Raw genomic sequence first — 21666 nt, forward strand, 5'->3', positions numbered from 1 at the left:
GGTCTCTGAAAAGGAGAGGTTCAAATGGCAGTCAAGTCAAGGAAGACTCTCGTATTCAATTGCGGTGAGACAAGCTCTCACAAGAGAAATGATTTCGAAAAGATTCTCTTAAATTCTAAATTTTTGAGTATAATGTTTTTCGAATCTTCAAGCATACATTAATGATTGATAATGTTTGATTTTCAGGTTCGACCTTTGAAGCAAATCAAACTCAAGCCTTCACAATAAAGTGGTGAAGCAAATGAAGATTATTTGAGTTCCATACTCCCTAGAGAGAGAGGGAGCGAACCCGTTTGAAGATGTCCGAGTTCCATACTCCCTAGAGAAAGAAGGAGCGAACCCGTGTGAAGATATGCGAGTTCTATACTCCTTAAAGAAAGAAGGAGCAAACCCGTTTCCAAAAGATTATTCGAGTTCTATACTCCTTAAAGAAAAAGGGAATATGCGAGTCTCATACTCTCTGAAGAAATAGGGGGCAGACGCAATCGTTGAAGATTGTTCGAGTCTTATACTCTCTGAAGAAATAGGGGGCAGACAAGTTTGTTGAAGATGATTCAAGTCTTATACCCTCTGAAGAAATAGGGAACGAACCCATTTTTCTGAAGATTTATTGAATTCTATACTCCCTGAAAAGAATAAGGAGCAAGTACGCTGATTGAAGATTAATCGAGTCCTATACTCTCTGAAAGAATAGGGAGCAGACGTTTTTTTCCAAAGATTTTCAAGTCTCACTTACCCCGAAGGAGGAGTGAAGGAGATCTCTTATCAAATTTTGAAGCAAGAAGATGGAATTGGACAAAAACGCCCAAGTACAATATGAGTCGTCCGAGCCATTTTAAGCTTTCAGAAGAAAGTGGAGCAAACCATCAGATCATCAGATGTAGACGGAAACTAAAGATTCTCGGGTACGAAGAAGCGGAACAATCAATTAAAAGGGTTTGTGCTCATGAGATGAAGACAAAAGTCAAGAAGAAGACTGGAGAAGGGAAATGACGTTGCAATCAGACAAAATTAGGTCATTATTTTTGTCTTTGCCACGTTCTTGTGTTCACACCAACGAGCAAAGAGGGGCAGCTGTAATACCCTAATTTTGTCCGGGTCATTTAAATTCATTTGAAGATTAACGAGATTTAATTTGAATGAATTTGTGACCGATGAGGAACTAATTTAAGTGATGGATCGTGGAAGCTTGAGGTGTTTAATTGAATTGGAATTGTACACGTTGGAATTCAAGATATAGCTCGAAGCCTAAGTATAATCCAAAATCCAAATGTAAGTGTCTAAGGTCCATTTACAAAACAATCCCAAACCGGGCTTAATTACAAACAACCCAACCCGAAACCCATTAGACCCATATCTGACCCGGTTATAACCCGACCCGGGTTATCTGTGCCCCACACGAGATGCCCGAGCATACAGGGATCTCTCCCACATGATGCATCACTGCCACGGTCCCTCACGTCTCCCACATGAACCGCACAACCAGCATCCACGTGAAGTGTCCAGGTTCCCGAGCAAGACCCATACCCTGCTGACCAGGACTGTCTCCCACGCCATGTGCACACCAGAATCGAGCAACACGCCCGTGCCCATGCCCTGCAACATCACAAACAAGGCAGAGAAAACCGAGGCACCTTGGAAAGCAAAAACACAGGCATCAATAAAAGAAAACACGAGTAAACACATCAGGGAGGTTCACGGGGAGGATGGAAGCAAAAAAACAACAGTGAGAGGTTCGGCTTTTCTACAGAACAGAAGGGAAATAAAAAAGGGGAACTCATCAACAAACAGGGAGGAGGACAGAACGAAAAAAAAACCAACAAGGATTCGAGGGGGATTTTCAGTAACAACAAAGGGGGTCCTTGAAGGAAAAGTAGTGTAACTGGAGAAGGATTCCCCCCGTATTCGAAAGCAATGTGAACGGGGGATCCTTCCATGATTTTTACAGAGGAATGAAAGGCTAGAAATCATTTTTAAAGTTTGTTTTCCCGATTTCTTCATAAGTCTTTTTTTTCGTTTTTTTTACAATCATTCTAAAAAATGAAGAGCTCTAAAAACTAGTGAAATGCCATCCAAACGAAGATCAGAAAGCAACCCTCAGCAAAAATAGAAATAGTTTCGAACAAAAATTAGCAACTAGAAGACCCAAAAGTCAGAGAACCCTTACCTTTCCGGAACCGAGAGTATCATCGCCATTCATCGGAGTCAAATCATCCTCAGATATAAGGTAACTCCTTAGTTCCTTAGCCTTTAGCTTTCGTTTTCGGGGTAAGGTTGGTTGTCGGGGGTTTGGGTATAGGTTTAACTCCTCATCAGAGTTTGTTGGCTATGGTGGTTAGCAGTGGGTTTCGTGGTTGAGGTATTTAGGTCTTTGGTTTTCTAAGAGTGAAGAGTTAAGGCTTTGGTTGTTCTGAATTTCTCAGTTGCTTTCGAAGAGGAAGATGAGAGGATGAGAGTTTGGAGAGTTGAGAAAGAACGGCGCAGGGGGGAAGAAATTAGGCTTAGCAGAGTTTTGATCTGTTTTAGGTTAGATATTATTTAGGTTTTAGTCAAAACGTCGTCGTTTCAGCTGATGCTTTCCTAGTTTCTAATTCTGACTCTGTTTTCTGCGCGCATTCCATTTCGGTCCCCAAGTCAGGCATAATCAAGTTTTATTGTGTTTTTAATATTGTATCCTAATTTTCGGATGTTGCATCTTGGTCCATAAATCATTGTTTGCATGTTTATAATTTTGTCTCTTTATTTTACCCGCATTTAATTTTAGTCCTAAGTAGTGTTGTAGTTGAATCTTTACTGTTTTAAACATTTGACCCTCGTGTTCTGCATGTTGCATTCTAGTCCTGAGTGGTAATATACTTAGTTTCTGTTTTCTTAGACTTTTGACTTTGAATGTTTTGCATGTTTCTTTTTAGTCCTATGTATGTTTAGGGTTTATTATAATTTTAGTCCATTATGGTGATGATTTGTTTTATTCTGGTTTCATTGTTTACTATGTGTACTACTCGTATGTTCATTTCAATGATTATTTTGTTTATATTTTGGATATTAAAATTCGGTTTAATGTGATTTGGTTGTTAGTGTAACATGTATAGTTTGGTATGTTATGTTTTTATTTTTTCATATTTAAGTCCCATTAGTATGTTACATATTAATATGTTAAGTAATGTTAGTGCATGTTAGTTTTTCATATATTATTTATTAATTAGATAATTTTTAATATCGTATGTTAACCTCGTGTGCATAACTCGATGTATTTACATAATTTAATTAAGGGTAATATCTTTTTAATTTAAAATTGTTTTAAGTGGTTGTCTTAACCGATTAGATATCCGCTTTGACGATTTTAAATTAAAAGTATATCCCACCAGTAACGCCTAATTAAATTTGGATTAATCACTTTAAAATTTGGGAATGAAAGAAAAAGAAATATTCGGTTATTTAAATTATTTGAGAAAAGATCGTTAGAACTCACCTAAAGATCTGGTCTCAATATTTGTAAATAATCGAATATTCTTTATCTTTCTAATGGCTTGGTAATTTTAATTTAACCTATTTTGTTGCTTTTTGAATGTTATAAAATTTGCATTTATTATGGTTTTAAGGGATCATTAATCAAATTAAACTCAAACTTGTGGAATTCGTTGCAAAGACAATAATTAATCGACTAGGTACCAATTTAGGGCGTTGTGGGGGTGCTAATCCTTCCCCACACCTAATCGACTCCCGAACTTAGATTTTGATAACGCAGACCTCTACTTGTCGTTTTAATTAAAATTAATTTTTATTTAAAATGACAAAATGTTTTTGGGTGCCCAATCACACCCTAATCAAAGATTGGTGGCGACTCCTCGAACCTTATTATTTTACCATAACGGAATTTCCAATTTTTTGAAACGAGAGGTTTTCTAAAATTGCATCGTTTTTAATTAAAATTCAATTGAAAAGAGAATAATTAAAAAATGACGCGGTTTCCAAAATCTCGCCCCCGCTCCCGTTTAAAAATCGTTTCGACAATATATTTTGCCGAAAGTTACTGTAGCATCACTGCAGTAGTACTGTAGCAGTACTGTAGCAGGGTATCGGTACCTCTCTGGCATTCTGGAAAAATTGTAGCATTCGGTACTATTCACGGTACTGTTCATTATTGTGCATTGTTCATACCATATTTTACTGTTCATAAATACGTTTTTGTCTTAAAAATTTATAACGAACATAATTTAATAGTATATTATTGTATTTTCTTAATATGAGTTCAAATGTTTTATTATTTTGTAAGAATATTGTTTTAAAAAGTCAATGTGACATCTCAGACTCATATTCGGGTCGAGTACAGGTTAGGGTGTTACAGAAGATATCAAGAAGATATTAAACTTGTATATTATCAAATAACTACACCAGTGCATTTATACAAGAAAGACTTGCATAGTTGCTTTAACAAACTCATAACAAACTTCTAACAGCCCTAACCAACCTTAACCAACTATTAACTAACTTGCATAACAAGCATACACAAATAACAACTGCCATTGCTGACCATGCACGTAGCTATGCTTCAACATTCTCCCCGTCCTTTTCAACTGTCTCCTTCTATACTATTTGAACTTTATGACGAAACAAAACATGTGCATACTTTGCCAAGGGTTTAGTCAAACCATCAACTACTTGATGCTTTGCAGGAACATAGTTAACTTGAACAGCTCCATAACCTACTTTCTCACGTACAAAATGTATATACAATTCTATATTTTTCGAACAAGCATGAAATACTGGATTAGCACTCATGGCAATGACACTTTTGTTGACACTCCATACAACTAGAATTATAGCAACTAATTCACCCATATCAGAAAACAAAGAATGAACCCAAACTACTTCAGACACTGTATCAGTAATACTACGATACTCAACCTCCATTGTTGACCGAGCCACCGTCTTCTGCCTTTTAGCACTCCATGAAACCATATTACATCCAAGAAACACATACAACCCAAACATTGACCTACGATCATCGACATTACTGGCATAATCAGCATCAGCAAATGCAGTCACATAACAAGCTTCATATGTATATGATAGCCTAAACACCAAGCCATTATCAATTGTCCCACTCAAATAGTGCAATATTTTCTTAACAGTAATCCAATGACCATCACAAGGAAGATCCATATACTGAGCCACTCGATTAACACTAAAGGTTATATCTGGTCTTGTATGGCTCAAATACAACAAAGACCTAACAATGCTTTGATACATCAATGTATTTGTAAGTGGTTTCCCAGCATCACAAGTCAACTTTGGTGAAACCACTATTGGCGTGGGTGCAGACTTATCATTAAGCATACTTGTCTACTCCAGCAATTGAACAAACTTACGTTGACTTAACACCAACTATTCAGGTGACCTATTAACTTCAATACCAAGAAAGTAGCCAAGCTCACCCAAGTCTTTCAAAGAAAACTTCTTACCAAGAAGCCAAAGAACCTCATCAATAGCATCATTAAACTCACCTGTGATAATAATATCATCTACATATACCAAGACCAACGTACGAGCTCCACCAACTCAACGAATAAATAACGATGCATCACCTAGCGTACCACAAAACCCTGGCTTCAATAAAAATTGGCGTTGTAACATCCTCAATACCGGGTTAGTGACTAAATTATAAAGTCTCATAATTTGGTGATTAAAATATAATGATTGAATAGTATAAAGATTTATTTGTAAATTATTGTATGGATTTGAATTGAAAGGAAGAATAAATAGAAAGACAAAGAGGTCATTTCTAAGGGAATAAGAAAAGAAGGGTTATATATGTATCCACGTGGGTTGAAGAGGGGAGAACACAAAGGCTTCCAGAGTTCTTTTCATCTTCTTTCTTCCTTGTACGTGTAAAGCAAAATAAAGGTGAGTTTTCTGATTATTGAGTTTCTTGTTAAATTTAAGATTGGGTTTTGATTATTAGATGATAACTAAGCTTTAGGAAAGCTTAGGTTATCTTAAAATCAAAGGATGATGGAGTTAGAAGAGATTAAAGATTAGAGGTTCTTGAATGAAATTTTAGAATAGAGTTCATATATAGAATTGGAAGTTAAATTTAACTTGTCATCAATCTAGTTAAGACATATTAAGGGTTAGAAGTGGAATTAAATCATGTTGCAAAGTTGGTATAATTCTTGGATTTCACAAGAATGATAGGATTATGAGGTTTAAAATGAAATAAATGAGTATAGATTGGTTTAAGTATGTGTATTGGAGTTAAGAATATAAAAGGGGATGAAACATGAAAGATTTAAGCTGAAATAGATAAGTATTCAGGTTCAAGAAATGAATTCTGAGCAGAGTGCATCGGTGTACATTCAAAGTGTACCGATGCATCAAGAGAAAATCCCAGAATTTATTAAAGGTGCATCGATGCACATGGAGTGTATCGATGCACTCATATAAATTAAATGAACATCGAATGTCATTAATGCATCGATGCATAAGGAGTGCATCGATGCACCTGCTTAAAATAAAAACATCGAATAGGATTTATGCACCGATACATGGGTAGTGCATCGATGCACCCGTCAAGGGATGCATTGATACATGGTGTAGTGCATCGATGCATACCTTCAATAAAAGATGGAAATAACTTTCTTTTAGCCTAAGGATTAATAGTTTGAAATATATCAATTCGTATGCTGATAAATATCAATGTATTACTATGTAGATTTAGAGTGTAATCTTATTCCAGAAAAATCAAAGGATTAGAATCGAATCAAAGCAAGGCTAAGGTGAGTGCATTTTATACTTAAAGTGTATAGAGACAAGACTTGTGATAAGTCTATCTCTGATAGTTGAATTAATGATTCCATACCCATGTATATGCATACAGATACTATTATAATAGTGATTGCATGCATAATTCATTATATATTCATATAACATTGAATGAATGAATATCATTGTCAGAGAATATAATCCATGTATGTGAAATAATGGAAAAGATTATGGGTTTGTATGAAAAGTGATGAAAGAGATATGAAATGAGAAATGTATTCATATTAAAGCCCATGTTATATGATACGATAGCTATAGGTATAGTTGGCATGCCAAGAGTCGAGGGTATATTAGTCATTCAGGACGTATCCAGTGGTCCTTCGGGACGTATCCAGTGGTCCTTCGGGACGTATCCAGTGGTCCTTCGGGACGTATCCAGTGGTCCTTAGGGACGTATCCAGTGGTCCTTCGGGACATATCCAGTGGTTCTTCGGGATGTGTCTAGTGGTCTTTCAGGACAAATACTGAACAAATGTTCGGTGCCCCATGAGGGAATTTATTGAGCTGTGGTGACATCATTAGTGCACAACCTCAATGTACTCAAATACCTCTGTTCTCAATAATGTACATGGGCAATTGAAAGATAAAGAAAGGTGAAAGTGATACAAGAAAATAAGTTTCATATGTACATGACATGATTATATCAGTTATAGTGAAATATATATATGCATATTGAAATGTCATGATCAAATGGTAAGAACGCATATTCATGAATATATAGCTACATGTTTATTTATTGCCTCACTAAGTCTATGACTTAGCGTGTAAGTGACTTACACGTAGGTACTAGGAAACAAGAAGAGTAGTACTAGAAGTGGCAAGAATAGCATCACTACTAAAAGATCATATCAGAAGTAATTGGCAAAGTAGGTATTTTGGGTTGTGTATAGAGCGTTGGCATGTAATAAGTTGTTAATTACGAATGCTCTGGTCGATTTTGTATTTTGTGATCTCTTTTATGTAAATTAACGTATTTTATTTTAATGGAAGTCTAAAATTTCCTTGTTTTTCTTTATGTGGCAAAATTTGAAAAGTCAATGTGATACCTCGGACTCATATTCGGGTCAGATACGGGTTAGGGGTGTTACATTTAATGGTATCAGAGCTACGGTTTAGTCGATTCTCGGCATAAACTGAAGTCTAGAGTGTATTATGATGTAAACATGCCAACAAATTAATGAAAACTTCTGATCTGATAGAATAATAAGTATGTTGTTTTGCTAATAGAATGATATTATTGTGTCTTAATAGATGTCCAGACATGGTAGTTTTAGAAATGAAGTGGGAGATGATAGACCCACTGAAAGTAGCAATTCACATGCCCTGGCCAGGCAGAATGAAGAACAATCTGGAGTGCCTATGAATGAACAAGATGTATTGTCTAGAACGTTAGACGCGATATTGACGCGTTTCCAACCTCCTACTACTTCAACTCCGAAAATGAATGTTGCGAAAGAGTTGAAGGGTTTAGGATCTCCAGAGTTTAGATGGGAAGCTGAGGAAGGTCCTGTTACTGCGGACCTTTGGCTTAATAACGTGAAAGTCATGCTTGAGGGACTTCATTGTTCAGATACTGAGAAGCTGGATGGAGTAATTTCCTTGTTAAGAGGGCAAGCAAGGATTTGGTGGACCAATGTTACCTTAAGGATGTCTAGTAATCAAGTAACTTGGTCATTGTTTTTAGAAGAATTCAAGCATAAGTACATCGGAGATCAATTTGTTCGACAGATGAAACAAGAGTTCATGAATTTGAAGCAATGGAATCACACTGTATATGAGTACGAGTGTGAATTCAATAAGTTGAGCCGCTTTACTGTCGAACTTGTTCCTAAAGAGAATGATGCTTGTGAATGGTTCGTAAAGGGGTTACGTCCTCGGTTGAAGAAAATGCTAATTGTATTGAATCTATCCTCGTTTCAAGAGGTAGTCAATCGTGATAAAGCTTTAGAAAGAGCTCAGAATGAGAGATTTGAAAATTCAAGAGCTCAGACAGTCAAAAGAACGGGTGTTTCTTCAAGTTCTGCACCATCAAAAAAGGGCAAAGATGCTGGTTCTCGACCCCAAGGGAGATCAGAGTCAGTGGCATCCTCCGCCAGAGGATCGAATCCGATGAGAGGTAGACAAACTCAGTCAATGGGATCTGGAGCTGGGAGAGCTAATCAGAGTCAAGTCAGACAATGCCGACATTGTGGAAAGAATCATTCAGGGATATGTAGGATAATTTATGGAGCTTGTTTTAGATGTGGGGAGACCGGACATTTTGTTTGGGATTGTCCTAGGGTAGCCGATGATTCTGTACAACTAGAGAGGTCGATTTCGGCAGGCCAAAGGGGAAGAGGTAGAGGCAGATGAATAAATCAGTTAGAGTCCTCTGCTCAACAAGAGATACACTCCACGACTCGAGTGTATAATCTCAAGACCAATGAGGATCGGGATGACCCAAAGATTGTAATAGGTACCTTTCTATTGTTTGATAAACAGGTTATGGTATTGATTGATACGGGGTCTATATATTCATACATTACTAGTAAGTTAGTGAGAGAATTGAACATTCCGTTAGAAACTACTAGCAATGAGGTGATAGTGGCGAATCTATTAGGGCACAGTGCTCGTGTAAATATGGTGAGTCGAGGATGTCCCATACGGATACAGGGAATTGAATTTCCTACTAATCTGATAGAATTAACTTTTGACGAATTCGAGGTGATACTGGGAATAGGCTGGTTATATCGTTACTATGCTAATGTTGATTGTAGAATGAAAAGAGTAACGCTGAGAAGTCCAGAAGGGGTAGATGTGGTGGTATTTAGTGAAGGATGAAATCTATTGGCAAATGTAATTTCAGTAATTTCGGCGAAGAACTTAATGTTACAGGGATGTCAAGGGTTCATTGCTAATGTATTGGATGTTAGAACCAAGGAGAAAGGGATTGACGAAATTCCTATAGTCAGAGAGTTTTCAGACGTTTTTCCTACAGAGTTATCGGGTTTGCCTCCAGATAGAGAAGTGAAATTCCATATTGAAATAATATATGTAACTTCACCTATTGCAATGGCATCATACAGAATGGCTCCAAAAGAGTTGCAAGAATTAAAGATTCAATTACAAGAATTGATGGATAAAGGTTTTATCAGACCGAGTGTCTCACCATGGGGAGCTCTAATTTTGTTTGTTAAGAAGAAAGATGGTTCAATGTGTCTCTGCATTGACTACAGGAAACTCAATAAGGTGACTATCTAGAATAAATATCCACTTCCTTGAATCGACGACTTATTTGATCAATTGAAGGGAGTTTCAGTATTCTCGAAAATTGATTTACGTTTGGGTTATCACCAATTGAATATTCAAAAGAAAGATGTTCCAAAGACGACGTTTAGAATGAGGTATGGTCATTATGAGTTTTTCGTGATGCCGTTTGGAGTTACAAATGCACCAGCTGCTTTCATGGATTTAATGAACATGATATTCCAACCCTATTTGGATCAGTTCATGGTGGTTTTCATTGATGATATTTTAATATATTCAAAGTCAGAGGAGGATGATAGTTCGCATTTGAAAATTGTCTTGCAGATTTTACGAGATGAGAAGCTTTATGCTAAACTTTCTAAATGTGAATTCTGGTTGAGTGAAGTGACATTCCTTGGATATGTAATTTCTGCAGAAGGAGTTCGTGTGGATCCTCAAAAGATTAAAGCTATTCTGGAGTGGGAAGTTCCAAAGAATGTATCGGAAGTTAGAAGTTTTCTAGGATTAGCTGGTTATTATCGAAGGTTTGTTAAAACTTTTCCATAATAGCATTACCACTAACTAAGCTGTTAAGAAAGGAGATAAAATTTTCGTGGACCCACGAATGTCAAGAGAGTTTTGAAAGGTTAAAGAATATTTTGACAGAAGCCCCAGTGTTAATTCAACCTGAGTCTGGAAAGAACTTTGTAGTGTACAGTGATGCGTCTCATAACGGTTTAGGATGCGTGTTAATGCAAGAGGGAAAAGTAGTGGCCTATGCTTCGAGGCAACTAAAACCACACGAAAAGAATTATCCTATACACGATCTGGAGATGGCGACAGTAGTGTTTGCTCTTAAGATCTGGTGTCACTACTTGTATGGTGAAAAGTGCTACTTGTATATGGATCATAAGAGTTTAAAGTATTTGATGACTCAGAAAGAGTTGAATTTAAGACAGATAAGATGGGTGGAATTTCTCAAGGATTATGATGTAGTGATCGATTTTCATCCAGGGAAAGCGAATGTGGTAGCGGATGCCTTAAGTAGAAAGACGTTTGCAGCCTTACGAGCTTTGGATGCCAAACTATCATTTGGCGGAGACGGTGCAATTTGTGCGGAATTGGCTCTCAAGCTATCATGGCTGGATCGAATTAAGAAATTGTAAAGAAAAGATGAAATGTGTTTGAAGAAATTGCAACAATTTAAGAATGAAGAGCTAAATGATTATGAATATCAAGTTGGAGACAAAGTGTTTCTTAAAGTTTCTCCTTGAAAGAAGGTTATGATATTTAGATGTAAAGGAAAATTGAGTCCTCGGTTCATTGGACCCTATGAGATTATTAAGAGAGTAGGTCTAGTAGCCTATCAGCTAGCTTTGCCATCTGAAATGGAAAAGATACACAATGTCTTTCATATCTCAATGCTTCAGAAGTATCGATCTGATCCATCTTATATCGTGAATACTGAAGAGATCGAGGTTCAACAAAATTTGACTTATGAAGAGGAACCTATTCAAATACTAGCTCATGTGGTAAAACAACTAAGAAACAAGACTATTCCTTTGGTTAAAGTCTTGTGGAGAAATCACAAAGTAGAGGAAGCAACATGGGAGCGTGAAGAGGACATGAGGATTAAGTACCCCTATCTCTTTGCGTAATGAAAATTCGAGGATGAATTTTCTTAAGGGGGAGATTTGTAACATCCTCAATATCGGGTTAGTGACTAAATTGTTAAGTCTCATAATTTGGTGATTAAAAATATAATGATTGAATAGTATAAAGATTTATTTGTAAATTATTGTATGGATTTGAATTGAAAGGAAGAAGGAATAGAAGGGCAAATAGGTCATTTCGAATGGAATAAGAAAAGAAGGGTTATATATATATCCACGAGGGTTGAAGAGGGGAGAACATAAAAGCTTCCAGAGTTCTTTTCTTCTTCTTTCTTCCTTGTACGTATAAAGGAAAATAAAGGTGAGTTTTCTGATTATTGAGTTTCTTGTTAAATTTATGATTGGGTTTTGATTATTAGATGATAACTAAGCTTTAGGAAAGCTTAGGTTATCTTAAAATCAAAGGATGATGGAGTTAGAAGAGATTAAAGATTAGAGGTTCTTGAATGAAATTTTGGAATAGAGTTCATATATAGAATTGGAAGTTAAATTTGACTTGTCATCAATCTAGTTAAGACATATTAAGGGTTAGAAGTGGAATTAAATCATGTTGCAAAGTTGGTATAATTCTTGGATTTCACAAGGAGGATAGGATTCTGAGGTTTAAGATGAAATAAATGAGTATAGATTGGTTTACGTATGTGTACTGGAGTTAAGAATATAAAAGGGGATGAAACATGAAAGATTTAAGCTGAAATGGATAAGTATTCGGGTTCAAGAAATGAATTCTGGGCAGAGTGCATCGGTGCACATTCAAAGTGTACCGATGCATCAAGAGAAAATCCCAGAATTTATTGAAGGTGCATCGATGCACATGGAGTGTATGGATGCACTCATTTAAATTAAATGAACATCGAATGAAATTAATGCATCGATGCATAAGGAGTGTATCGATGCACTTGCTTAAAATACAAACATTGAATAGGATTTATGCACCGATGCATGGGTAGTGCATCGATGCACCCGTCAAGGGATGCATCAATACATGGTGTAGTGCATCGATGCATACCTTCAATAAGAGATGGAAATAGCTTTTTTTTAGCCAAAGGATTAATAGTTTGAAATATATCAATTCGTATGCTGATAAGTATCAATGTATTATTATGTAGATTTAGAGCATAATCTTATTCTAGAACAATCGAAGGATTAGAATCGAATCAAAGCAAGGCTAAGGTGAGTGTATTTTATAGTTAAAGTGTAGAGAGACAAGACTTGTGATAAGTTTATCTCTTATAGTTGAATTATGATTCCATACCCATGTATATGCATACAGATACTATTGTAATAGTGATTGCATGCATAATTCATTATATGTTCATATGACATTGAATGAACGAATATCATTGCCAGAGAATATAATCCAGGTATGTGAAATAATGGAAAAGATTATGGGTTTATATGAAAAGTGATGAAAGAGATATGAAATGAGAAATGTATTCATATTAAAGCCCATGTTATATGATACGAGAGCTATAGGTATAGTTGGCATGCCAAGAGTTGAGGTGCTCGACGTATTCAGTGGTCCTTTGGGACATATCTAGTGGTCCTTCGGGATGTATCCAGTGGTCCTTCGGGATGTATCCAGTGGTCCTTCGGGACGTATCTAGTGGTCCTTCGGGACATAGTGGTCCTTTGGGACCTAGTGGTCCTTCGGGACAAATACTGAACAAATGTTCGGTGCCCCATGAGGGAATTTATTGAGCTGTGGTGAAAACATTAGTGCACAACCTCAATGTACTCAAATACCTCTATTCTCAATAATGTACATGGGAAATTAAAAGATAAAGTAAGGTGAAAGTGATACAAGAAAATAAGTTTCATATGTACATGACATGATTATATCGGTTATAGTGAAATATATACATGCATATTGAAATGTCATGATCAAATGGTAAGAACACATATTCATGAATCTATAACTACATGTTTATTTATTGCCTCACTAAGTCTATGACTTAGCGTGTAAGTGATTTATACGTAGGTACCAGGAAACAAGAAGTTTCACTTATCTAAGAGAAGGATTGCTCATCATCACTATGTACTAGTTCCAAATACGTTCACTAGTGCTTAAGCAACTAATCTCGTTATTGCTCTTCTGGAAAGTTTGTTTTCGAGTTTCAGAAGAATTCTTTCGCATTAGTGGGGGAATGTTGGTAATGGTCTATCTCAGATAGTATTGAAAATACTATTGGGAATGGATATTTATGGTTTGGATTTCCCACTTCCTTGTTAAGTGAAAGAGAACAAGGGGGACTCTCGCGCACCGCCGCTGCCCCCGTCCATCTCGTCTCGTCTTGGCTCGGCATGACACGGCACGGCTCGGCTTGTGGTCGTGGTCATGGTAATACGTGTCTTCAACCCGTCCGTACGGATACTATCTTTTTAGAGAAAATTTTTGAGGAATTTCTCTTTGAAAGAAACAAATGGAAAAATGTGTGAAAGATTTCAACTGATATTTATAGGCTACTGAGGATTGTTTAAATTCAAATGATAATAGTGAGAGTTATCAGAAATTAAACAACTTTTTCTAAATTAAATAAAAACGTTAAGATGTATCTGGACTGATTTCCAGCTTTGTACAAAGGGGACAAGTTGTTAATATCAAGAGTTACAGGAGTTACTATCAGGAGTTATAACAGCTGAATAATGATGTAATGAACCTGGACTGTTTTTTAGTCAAGTTCATATAAACGTTTCAGCTGTTACAAAGAATGTTTTTAATCCTGATTTTTTATATGGACGATTTTAACCCTATTTCTAGCCTATAAATAGATAGTTGAATTCAGCTTCTTAACTCACTCTCAACATTTCAGAATTCACTCTCCAAGTGTTTTCTAAAGTTCTCTCTGTGTGCTTTCCGATCAGAAGTGTAATACCATCAGCAGTCCACTCCGGTTTCGGGTGTACGAAATTCAGAGCGACCGTGTTAACCTCGGGGGCCAGTCCGCCTACTGCAACGATTACACACATCGGGGTGAATTCGTTTCTAAGACAGTGGTTATAACACAACACGGTTTACGAATCTGTTCTTTTTCAATTACTGTTTATCTTTCCTGTTAATGCTAACGGTGTGATTTTGCAGTCTATTTTACCAACAAGAACTACACCAGTGCATTTATACAAGAAAGACTTACATAGCTACTTTAACAAACTCATAACAAACTTCTAACATCCCTAACTAATCTTAACCAACTACTAGCTAACTTGCACAACATGCATGCACAATCCCAACTGCCATTGCTGACCATGCACGTAGCTATGCTCTCAACAAAGCCCAGTTGAAGCTCTTGAAGAAGCCTGCTGTTAAATCTATCAAGGTCGGAATTTGATTTTATGAACAACTCAGAAGCTCCCTCTCCATATCTAATTGAATTCTGTCCAGTTGGAGTACCACTTGAGGAAACATCCAAAGGGAGTGACGGAAGCCATGACATAATCAAACCTTAAAACCCATAGAGTTAACGCCCCCACGTGTCCCCTCCCTTTTTACTATTTAAGGGGCGGCGGTCAGCGACGGAAAAAAACGGTCGCACGCTGCTTTTTAAACCCACGTTTTGGGTTTCTCAGAAGCACCCCGCACGTGTCTTTTTTTCCCTATAAAACCTTTCCCCTCACTCACTCTCTTTGTTTCAAACCACAAAAGCTACAAGCAACAACGTGGAGAAATTAAAAAAAAATTCATTTTTTTTCTGAAGAGAAGTTAGTGAAGAACAACACAGAGAGAAACAAGGTAGAGAATGAAGGGAGAATTGGAGTTGCCTCCGGGTTTCAGATTTCATCCTACTGATGATGAGTTGGTGAATCACTATTTGTGTAAGAAATACGCATCTCAGCCTATCGCTGTCCCAATTATTGCTGAGGTCGATCTCTACAAGTTTGATCCATGGCAGCTTCTAGGTACCTTTTCTTTTTTCTTTCCTGGTTTTACAGGGTTTAGCATCTGGGATTCGATTCATATTTTCTCGGGATTCCATTGATTGATTTCAGTATAAGAGCATTTGTTGTTTCATTTTTTTGTTTGTAATTTGGGATAAACGCAGCAACTTTTTGGGCGATTTATTAGTTTTAGTTTCTGTTTGATTTATATTTTTTTCCGAATTGAAATCGGGTTGATTTGAGGCATTGATTAATTGATTTTGGTTTCTATTTCTTTTATAGATATGGCGTTGTACGGTGAAAAAGAATGGTATTTCTTCTCACCAAGGGATAGAAAATACCCGAACAGAAGTCGGCCAAACCGGGCGGCCGGAACGGGATACTGGAAGGCGACGGGAGCGGACAAGCCGATTGGTAAGCCCAAAACATTGGGGATCAAAAAGGCACTCGTTTTCTACGCTGGCAAAGCCCCACACGGTGTCAAAACCAATTGGATCATGCACGAATACCGCCTCGCTAATGTTGATAGGTCCGCCGGCAGAAAGAGCAACAACTTGAGGGTAAATTCTCTCAAATCTTTTTTTCACTTTTTACCATGCTTTTGTTTCAAGGGTCAAAACCAGCATTTTATACTCTACTTTTTCACATGAAAGTTGCCAACTTGGCCTATGACTTCTTACCTAACGCCATCTTAATTGACCAACAAAGTCCAAACTTTTAGCTGTTCATTTGCAGATTTTTCCTAACAGTGGTTTGCTTAATTGCAGCTTGATGATTGGGTACTATGTCGAATATACAACAAGAAAGGAAGCATCGAGAAGCTTTCCCCGAGTGAACAAGAATGGTCGAGTTACCCAGAAATGGAAGATCAGAAACCCAACATCTTAATGCAGGGTCAAAACATGACACCGCTATCCCAGCAACAGCAACAACAACCTTCATCGATGTCGATGATGCACGACGATCTCAGACAAACGGATGCTTCGGATTCAGTCCCAAGGTTGCATACGGATTCGAGTTCGTCGGGGCAGGTGCTGTCCCCTGAAGTCGCGTGGGAGAAAGAGGTACAGAGCCAACCGAAGTGGAAGGAGCTTCAGCTAAGCAAAAATGGCATTGATTTCGGGTTCAATTACATGGAAGATAACCCGTTTGCGAGCCAAGTCCAGTACCAGATGGAGCAGTTGTCACCTTTGCAGGACATGTTCATGTATCTTCAGAGGCCATTTTGAACACAATTTTATTAGAATTTGAATGTTATATATATATGTAGATTGTGGGATTCATGCACTTGTTAAAAAACACTTTTGCATGTGATCTTAGGATTCGAAACAATCAATCAAAGTTATTTGTCAGATTCATTGGCTAACAATTGTTAGGGCCAAAGAGAGACCGGGTAGCTTAAATTGGTGGGGGACAATGTTCCTCTTGGCTGGTTCATGTGAATACTTAGTAAGACTGAAGGAAATTGTTCTGTGTGTAAGATTTGCAGAATTCTTTTTTCCAACGAGAAATATACATGAATTACCATCTTCCAGTTCAAGTCATTTGGATTGTATCAGTTTATGTATAGATAAGGAATCTAGTAGGATTGAATTTTATTATTTTTATTTTTAAAAAAAAATTAAATTCAACAATTGAAATTAGAAATGAAAATTATGGTATAATGACAAAAATACTCTTAACATTTATTTAAATATCATTTTGACTTTGTTTTTTTTAGTATTTCGTCCCCTAACATTTTAGTTTAGGGCCAAAAGGTCCTCTAACGTCTCATTAAATAATCACTTTAGTCTTTATATTTTTTAGCAGTTTGAGCCATAACATTTTGTTGTTATGTCTAAAATTGTGGCTAAACTTGAATCTTTAAGAATATATGCCTTTTAAAATTCAACTTCTTAATATCAATGTATTAAAGCTTTAACCAAATGAATCAATATATATTTACACCTAAAATTCATTTTGATCATAATTTTTTTAGTAGTCTACGGTGATTACAAGGTAGAATTTATTTAAATTTTTTCTTGGTTACAGACATCGTGCACGCACTTGCAAACGCAACCGCTTAAACCCAAAATTTTTAGATCGAAATCTTTAACAATTTATGCAACTTAATGAGCTCAATCAATATTACTTTTTAAATTTTATATTTGACTGGATCCATAATATTTAAGTTAATAAATTTAATATCCAAAATTAAAAAAATCCTTTATCCAAGATAAGTGGGAATTTCTAAGGAATGACAATTTAATTTAAGGTTAAGGAACGACATGGAAGGGACACAACAAAAAATGATATAAAAATATTATATTTTTGGTTGAGCGCAACCTAAAATGTTAGTTTTTTTAATATTTTTTGATCTCACACCTTCATTTTAATATTGATGTTAACTTTTCAACTATCAATTAAATTAACTTTATTTTTCCATAACATAAAAAATTAACTTAAACATAGAGCTACAATTATAAATATGTGTCAACTGAGTTTTAGTTTAGCTTAGCATAAGACTTTGTAAGAATTTAATCATTTTCTTTTTATTTATCAAAAGGATATATAACCTAGAAATGATAGCATGCCAAATATTTATAATTTATGTAAAATGTAGATAATAAATCTTTTATAAGATTTGAATCTATTTATTGTCCATATTAAATTTGATATTATTATCACAATTCAAAGTTGAGCAGATAAAATTATCTATATAATTTTTAAATCCGCTAAATATTCATGTTTAATGATTATTTAAATTAAAAGATTTTAAAAAATAAAGTAGATAATGTATGTCTATATTTGTTTTTTCACAAAAATAAAATAGATTTGAATATTCATTATATGAGCTCATTATCGATAAAAAAAAGTATGGCGAATTTGAACAACGAATATAGGAGGATTAATAATCGCAACTACAAATAATAATTAGGATATTCAAATTCGAGCATTATTCAAATCTGAATAAATAAGTTTTTTTTTTGGAAACATGAATAAATAAGTTAAATATATGTAAATATCCAATTCCACATGATGCATGGCCATCCATCATTGGAGGATGTATGTTGAATCTAAGGTGAACAAACGTTCATCATGAAACTCGAATTTATTTATGTTAATTGTTTATTTTATTAGAAGTATTCATCTTAAAATTTTATTTGTGTTCATTTTGGAATCCGAATTTATTTATGTTAGTTGTTCATTTTACTATATTAAATGTGCCGGCCCTAAAATTTTATTTATGCCCACCTTATACGAAAATTTTTAGTTATTAATATATTACCCACTCTGAAAAAAATATTTCTAGATCTGTCATTGCATCCATCCCGAGACACACATGAACTAACATATGCGTATTGAAAATGAAATTACGAGGGGATGGAAATGGTTCAATGTTGGAAGCATTAACCCGGAGAAAGCAATAAAAGATCAGAAAGCGATATATTCCAGCTTAAATCTCAACCAAAGAGTTGATTGGAAAATTCTGCGATTCCCAGGCCTTTGATTATGATGCTTTTCTGCTGAAGCAGCCTTTAATCTTTGAAAATCTATGTATGGGACATACGTAGAATTTTAGACTAGAGGACGTATTTAAAAGAATTTAAGAGATGTGAAATTTATAAAATCTAGAAAAAGGATAAAAATAGATTATCAGAAATTTAAAAATAGGGTAAACTACATATTTAGCACTTAAATTATCAGTTTTGGTCTGTTCTAGTACATAAACTTTCAATTTTTCAAAACCTTCCCTAACGTTTAGTTTTTGTTTCGTTTTAGTACCCCGTCGTTAAAAACTTAACTGGCAATTTGCAGGTGGCAACTTTTTTATGAGTGAATTGCATCATTCATCTCTCAACTTTCTTCTCACTCCTATTTTGATCACTAAAGTTTATTTTTTTAATTTAATTACTTAACTTTCATATTGCTCCTAATTTAATCACTCTAACTTTTAAATTTAGTTTTTTTTAATTATATATTAATTAAAAATATTAAGAAAATGTCATGTCACAAAAATTATTAATAAAATAAAGTAGAGTGATTAAAATATGATCAATTTGAAAGTTGAATAGTTAAATTGAAAACTTTTAAACTTTAGTATCAAAATAGGAGTGAGAATATAGTTGAGTAATAAATGATGTAATTTACCCATAAAAATGCAATGTCGTTAAATTTTTAACGGCGAGATACTAAAATGAAACAAAAATTAAACATTAGGTCTGGTTTTGAAATTTTTGCAAGTATAGGTATTAAAACAGGCCAAAATTGATAGTTTAATTACTAAACATATAATTTATCTTTAAAATATACGAGAATTTAAAATTTTCAACAGTAGAAATATCCAGGTCACCCATCCTTCTAAACATCCCTATCCATGTCTCGCAATTTGACACACTTTATCATATAATTGAGGCTTGCTAACTCAAGTTTTTTCTATATAAAATGTATTCTTTTATAAATGAACTTTTGGTCCCTAATGTTTTAACGAGGTTTTGTCCTGATCCCTTTCCTCTCATTTAACTTCCACTATAGAACTCAAGAAGATGGAAGTGTTTTCCAACTAAGAAGCATGCCTTCATCTTCAACATCCGAGGTTCTTGCATCTCCAATCCATCCATCTCCTTGTTTTTTTAGGATAGCCCATTTAGGACGTGGAAGAATATGTACCAACTCCTGTGATAATGATCAACAGCATAGCCTAAATAGCAAGCATGGTTAAAAGAGAAGTCATATAAAGTGTCAGGTTTTACAAAGTACATGCAGAATGATAAATAAACGTCTCTACTACGTGAAATGCAGAATGCTATATGCAGGGTAAACAGAACAGAAGACAACAAAACAAAGAACAAGTTAATACGTGAATACATAAAATAATGTTTATCAGTAATTATCAAACTGATGAAAGACATATCGTAGTCGCATGTTTTACTACCGTCACATGATTAAAAGTTAAATCCTACCACACGTTTTACTACTTTCACATGCTTCAAAGATAAATCTTACCCACATATATTTCTACTTTCATATGCTTGAAAGATAAAAGGGCAATCTAATATAGTTAGTTAGTAGCATGAGTATAAATACGAGAAAATATAAATAAAGGTTAAGAGCGTTTATCGTGTGTACTTAATTAGGTAATAACTAAAGGTTCAGAAAATGCTCTAATCAAGGTGGGCTTTCATGGTTCACTATGTGAAGTTTGGCTCTAATCTAAGGAAAATCAGATCTAACCTAACCCTAAACCCTAAACCCGACTAGAATACTAACAGGTTGGAGAGAGTAGGCCTGGGTCGGACGACCTGCAACGCAATTTCGGCTAGTGACTTGGGCATATTTGCATTTGGTATTGTTCGAGTTTAATTTGGATTGTGCCTAGTTTGGATTTAATCCGGGTTTAGTTTAGGGTTAGAATTATCCTTGGGTTTGGGTTTGTTTGATTTTGTTTTTGGGCCTGGTGAATAGGCCCGAATGAAATTTAATGTTTACGATGTTCTTGACAAAGTTTTCAGTGAAGAAGTTAGAACTGTCACTTTAAACATTGGTGTTGCTTTCAGGCCTGTTAATGATTTCAATGAGATTGCAAACCATTTCGTTGAGTGTATACGTCAATATATGTTCATATGTACAGCACCAAGTTGAAGGTAAGAGTTGATGCACTGGTTTACAAAATGATTCCGGGTCATTTGAACGTAAATGTTCATGTTTTTATTGTTAGCAACTACTTGCATATCAATAACAGATCCGTGGTGACTGGTGTTAGTTTAAGGGGCGGACGTGTAGTTTTATATTAGGGGTGGATTTATAAAATTTTAAAGACCGAAAACAAATTATAAATAAGAATATAAAAAAATATATAATAATTTAAAATTTTAAAAGAAGCAACCGTCTCCTCGGTCCATCCCTGAGTTCAAGGGTGATACAATTCTTGCATCGGCCAACATGTATGTGAGTTTCCTATGATATCCACTAAAATCAAGGGTGTTATACACGGCTGTTTATAAGTCACAGATGAATCGACAAGCAAATAAACTTGACAGTGAAGAATAAAATGAAGACACCGTTTTGGCAGGAAAAGAAATACTTC

At 35.4% G+C, this 21666-nt stretch overlaps 1 protein-coding gene and 1 long non-coding RNA gene across 2 annotated transcripts; one reads left to right on the plus strand and one right to left on the minus strand.

The window, feature by feature from the left end:
* Nucleotides 1-2782: 2782 nt before the first annotated feature.
* Nucleotides 2783-16476, minus strand: LOC120118578. The gene is made up of 3 exons (XR_005515766.1): nucleotides 16347-16476; nucleotides 16233-16236; nucleotides 2783-2793 (listed from the first exon to the last, which is right to left on the minus strand). It is a non-coding gene; the product is annotated as an uncharacterized LOC120118578 (long non-coding RNA).
* On the plus strand, nucleotides 15461-16828 carry LOC120118577 (NAC domain-containing protein 2-like). The gene is made up of 3 exons (XM_039138601.1): nucleotides 15461-15620; nucleotides 15882-16159; nucleotides 16367-16828. Exons 1-3 carry the CDS (start codon nucleotides 15461-15463, stop codon nucleotides 16826-16828), a joined length of 900 nt encoding a protein of 299 aa, XP_038994532.1.
* Nucleotides 16829-21666: the final 4838 nt, after the last annotated feature.

Source organism: Hibiscus syriacus, unplaced genomic scaffold (genome assembly GCF_006381635.1).
Source record: "Hibiscus syriacus cultivar Baekdansim isolate YM2019G1 unplaced genomic scaffold, ASM638163v2 tig00110328_pilon, whole genome shotgun sequence".
NCBI classification, from domain to species: Eukaryota; Viridiplantae; Streptophyta; class Magnoliopsida; order Malvales; family Malvaceae; genus Hibiscus; species Hibiscus syriacus.

Bases quoted from the DNA above. Each gene is read 5' to 3' on its own strand.
- LOC120118577 (XM_039138601.1), top strand. From the start codon at position 15,461: ATGAAGGGAGAATTGGAGTTGCCTCCGGGTTTCAGATTTCATCCTACT. The intron at 15,621-15,881 runs GTACCTTTTCTT...TTTCTTTTATAG, and splicing joins TGATCCATGGCAGCTTCTAG to ATATGGCGTTGTACGGTGAA. The intron at 16,160-16,366 runs GTAAATTCTCTC...GCTTAATTGCAG, and splicing joins GAAAGAGCAACAACTTGAGG to CTTGATGATTGGGTACTATG.